This window comes from Penaeus monodon, chromosome 19 (assembly GCF_015228065.2).
Source record: "Penaeus monodon isolate SGIC_2016 chromosome 19, NSTDA_Pmon_1, whole genome shotgun sequence".
Classification (NCBI taxonomy): Eukaryota; Metazoa; Arthropoda; class Malacostraca; order Decapoda; family Penaeidae; genus Penaeus; species Penaeus monodon.
The window spans coordinates 46,576,273-46,576,509 of NC_051404.1; the positions used below are offsets into that span (position 1 = coordinate 46,576,273).

Consider the following 237-nt stretch of genomic DNA (forward strand, 5'->3'; position numbering starts at 1 on the left):
TCGCCATGGGAACACAGATCATGAGCATACACTCTTCCTGCGAGAGAAGTGGTTGGCGATCTTCAGACAGCACTCGGTCACGCTGTTCCACATTTTGGCGGCTGTGTTGGGGCGCCTTTTGGGTGAGGGAGGAGATGGTGGAGCTGTGAAGGCGACGGTGTATCTGGAGGCGGGGACGAAGGAGTAGGACGAAGCGGAGGAGATGTTGGTTGCAGTAGTTTTGGTTGTGGAGCAGGA

The 237-nt window shown here is 56.1% G+C and overlaps 1 protein-coding gene across 1 annotated transcript in view; it reads right to left on the reverse strand.

The window, feature by feature from the left end:
- The window catches only part of LOC119585267, a gene marked incomplete at its 5' end in the record, with an annotated part of 16,958 nt that extends 16,721 nt beyond the window's left edge, over positions 1-237 (reverse strand). The window contains 1 exon segment of the mRNA XM_037933942.1: positions 31-237. Within this exon segment, the coding sequence (XP_037789870.1) occupies positions 31-93 (63 nt within the window).